The 3,339-nt window shown below is 41.2% G+C and overlaps 1 protein-coding gene across 1 annotated transcript; it reads right to left on the bottom strand.

Annotated features, from left to right (window-relative positions):
* Positions 1–395: 395 nt before the first annotated feature.
* On the bottom strand, positions 396–2,502 carry LOC119789173. The gene is made up of 3 exons (XM_038293975.1): positions 2,245–2,502; positions 1,217–1,692; positions 396–467 (listed from the first exon to the last, which is right to left on the bottom strand). Exons 1-3 carry the CDS (start codon positions 2,474–2,476, stop codon positions 396–398), a joined length of 780 nt encoding a protein of 259 aa, XP_038149903.1. The 5' UTR covers positions 2,477–2,502.
* Positions 2,503–3,339: the final 837 nt, after the last annotated feature.

Here is a 3,339-nt window from a genome sequence, read left to right as displayed (position 1 = left end):
GCTGAGAGGGAGTACAGTACGCGGTAGTCATAGGCAGTAGTCTAAATCGGTCTTTGTCAGCCACGTGACTGACACGCCCCCTAGCGCCATTTTTGTGGTGAGCGGAAGAAAAACAAAACAGCAGAAAACAAGAGGAGAGCGCTGCAAGCCAGCAGCGAGGATTATCAGTTAAATGGAAAAGAACAAGAAAACTGAACGGATACCCTACCCAGACAAACTTTCTAAAGCTGCTAGGGAACGATATTATATATTATTATTACAGTGACAAGGCAGATGTTGTGGGCAGTTGCACAGATCGCTGCAGTTATTAGAGTAGATTGTGCTGCTCATCAGACTGAACGGAAAAACTTGTCAGAATTTTTGCACATTGATAAGTTGCACGCTGTATTTGCTGTTCACTTTACCCAGGCCTGTTTCCACTGGGATCTGCAGTCTTCTTCACAGATATCACCTGTTAGGTCATATCTCTACGGAAGACCACAGTGAAAACAAGTCCAGGGAAAATGAAAATCTTCTAATTTAATCTAAAGAGCAATCTGCTGTATACGAGGGAGGAAGACAAAGTAAAACATTTGAATCTTTGCACTGTTCTGCATTACTTATGTATTTGAGATTTTGTATTGCATTTTCATAAATTCTCTGCTTGATTGAAAAGATAATAACAACGCTTGTTTCAAATTTCAAATCCACTCTTTATTGTACACACATTTTTACAACTTCAGAAACATTGTTAATATTTGAAGTGATGGTGAAACTTATATTTGTTTTGCTGTTATTTTTCAAAAGTAACTTTAAAAAAAGCAAAATTCTATTTGTGTGAAAAGAAGAATAAAAAAGAAGAAGAAAGTTGAAACAGTACTTGATCTGGCATTCATTTATTAGCTGGTTTCTCTGTGAAAATTTCAAAACAGTCACTAATCACTGTGACTCTATGTCCAAAGGCCTCCACAAACGGATGAGGCATAATTTTGTGCAAAGTGTCTCTATCTGGCCACACAATTGCACGCTTTAGATTTGCATATAAAAATGACACCATTTCATTGAATGTTCTGTACACTGTCTTTGGTGAAACACGGAAGAGATAAGCAAGGTGTTGTGAGGGCAGATCCAATCTCAGACGCATGAAGGTTAACAGAAGCATTTGAAATGGACTGAGAATTTTATTTTGAGCAGACATGAGAGGCAGCAGAAAATGAAACAAAGCCATTAAGGTCACCGAGTTTGGTAGACCCGTATAGTACTGGACTTTTTCATTAGTGTCTCCAAAGAAGCAATCAGAGATCCGCAGCTCATCAAGTTCACGCCGCAGCTCTCTGTTTTCTTCCAAAAGATGGTTCATCTCTGCACACCTGAGCACACACAGGTTACATTCTGTCTGTCCTTCCTGACGACCACCTTCTGTGTCATCCTTGGTGTTTGGCCGGCCAACGTTTTCAGCAACCTTCTGCGTGTCAGTCTGTTGCTGGTTAGGGTTCTCTGTCGCCTCATGTGTTACTTCATCCTGTTGCTCAAGGATTTCATCAGCCCGATGGAGCCCCGTTTCAGTTGCTTGCAGGGCATTCTTTTTCAGCTGTTCCCGATAACCACGTCTTAAAGAGCGGTCTGTGTCTGTTGGTTTGATGTCAGTGTGGCCCAGATGCAGGGATGGAGCCCAGTCTGGGTCAGTCTCCATCATCTCATATGCGGGTTGACCTGCAAAGTAGATGAAAGGTTGAGTGTTTTACACATCTATTCAAAACACTATATAAAGCACCTAAATAACAGAGCCCATTAGATTAGATGAGTTATAAAATAAGATATGCTTATGTTTCCCACAGTGGGGAAATTTGCTATACCGAAACAGCACAAGTACATCGGACTAGTAAGGCCAGAGGTAAATAAATAAACTGAAAAGCTTACAGACGAACAAAGGATTATAATATACTTAAGTAGATTGCACAGGATAAATAAATGCAGTGAGTTGGCTGACGAGTGGGTATGTACAGTGTTTTTATATGTACACTGTATTTCTATATATTTATTCATTAAAAAAAATATACTTGTATTGCAGATTGTGTAAATGATTATATACAGAGAATGCATTATTTATTAAATTTTAGCGGTCTAAAAAAGAAATAAAACAAACATCACTTTCCGCTTCTCTTCCACAGCATGTTTCAGTAGGTTTACATGAACTCCTGCAACTTTATAAGCAAACCATTTCAGCGTGTTGATTTCTATTAGTGTATATTTATAAGGATTTACCTTTTTGAAAATGCCGAGAGCAAACACGAGCATGAGGAGATATTTTATGAAACGTGATGTCTTTCCTTCTTACAGCAGCGACCCATGCAGCCCGACGCCTCTTTGTTAAGTCCTCTGTCTGCGGTCCGTATTTTTTTTTCCAAGTGGGGAATACGAAAAACCGTAAGGCCCCATCTGCTGTTTTCTGTTTAGAATTACTGTTGCATCCTTTGACGCAGCACCAGTGTCCCATTATTTCCAACGGAAGCAACTAGAACACGTCTGCTCTCTGTTAGTTTTCTGTTGTTAGTTGCTGCTGTCTCTTCACCACAGAAATGGCGCTAACTACCCTAAATGCATTGCGCTTTTGCGGAAGTGACGCACACTGTCAAAGACCGATAGCGGTAAAGGAGGCCATCAACATGGCGGCCACGCAAAGGAATTACGTCATGACGCCCAAGCCCTATTCATTCTTTTCCTGCTTTGTGTGTCAACTTTCACGGTTGCTAAGCAACAGAGTAGGGTGACCAAACGTCCGTATTTCCCGGGACATATCCGTATTTCACGTCCTGTGCCGGGCGTCCCAGTTTTTTTTTTAGAAAGTGAGGAAATGTCCGGATTTCACTGTGCACAATGCTCCGTGTGACGTAATCCCTGAGCCGCGTCAGTGCGGGCAGCCCTGCTCTTAATCAGAGGCTCTGTTCGAAAACCTGGGCTGCATCCTCCAAGGACGCGGTCTACCTAGACTGGATCCTTCGAAGTCCTTGACAATAAGGAGGCCGGAAGAGTTTTGGCTGTAAATTCGAACAGGTCCTCCCTTCAGCGGGTTTTACCGCCGTATGCTCTGTTGCTTAGCAACCGTGAAAGTTGACACACAAAGCAGGAAAAGAATGAATACCGAGGTTTTCAAAAACTGTTTGTTTCTTTATTTATTTTTTTAAAAGTTAAAGTGAACAAAGACTAAACTCACAAGAATCCAGAGTGGAATAAAGGTTCCAACCAGCGGGAGCAGGAACAAATCAAATCAAATGTAATGATTTCTACCTTAGTCAGTTAAATAACCTGCTGCTGTCATTCTGCACATCTCTGATGTTGCTGCTATTTTCTAATATCCAT

The sequence above is a fragment of the Cyprinodon tularosa genome, unplaced genomic scaffold, assembly GCF_016077235.1.
Source record: "Cyprinodon tularosa strain WSP-4 unplaced genomic scaffold, ASM1607723v1 ctg1093, whole genome shotgun sequence".
NCBI lineage: Eukaryota > Metazoa > Chordata > Actinopteri > Cyprinodontiformes > Cyprinodontidae > Cyprinodon > Cyprinodon tularosa.
Note: the sequence above shows the minus strand (reverse complement) of the source record. Positions and strands in the feature narration are given on the sequence as shown.

What these genes read in the sequence shown, in the direction of transcription:
- LOC119789173 (XM_038293975.1), bottom strand. Translation starts at nt 2,476, where the DNA reads ATGGGACACTGGTGCTGCGTCAAAGGATGCAACAGTAATTCTAAACAG. An exon ending in CTCTCGGCATTTTCAAAAAG is followed by an intron (nt 1,693 to 2,244) that starts GTAAATCCTTAT and finishes TCTACTTTGCAG; the next exon opens with GTCAACCCGCATATGAGATG. An exon ending in ATACGGGTCTACCAAACTCG is followed by an intron (nt 468 to 1,216) that starts GTGACCTTAATG and finishes GGTCTTCCGTAG; the next exon opens with AGATATGACCTAACAGGTGA.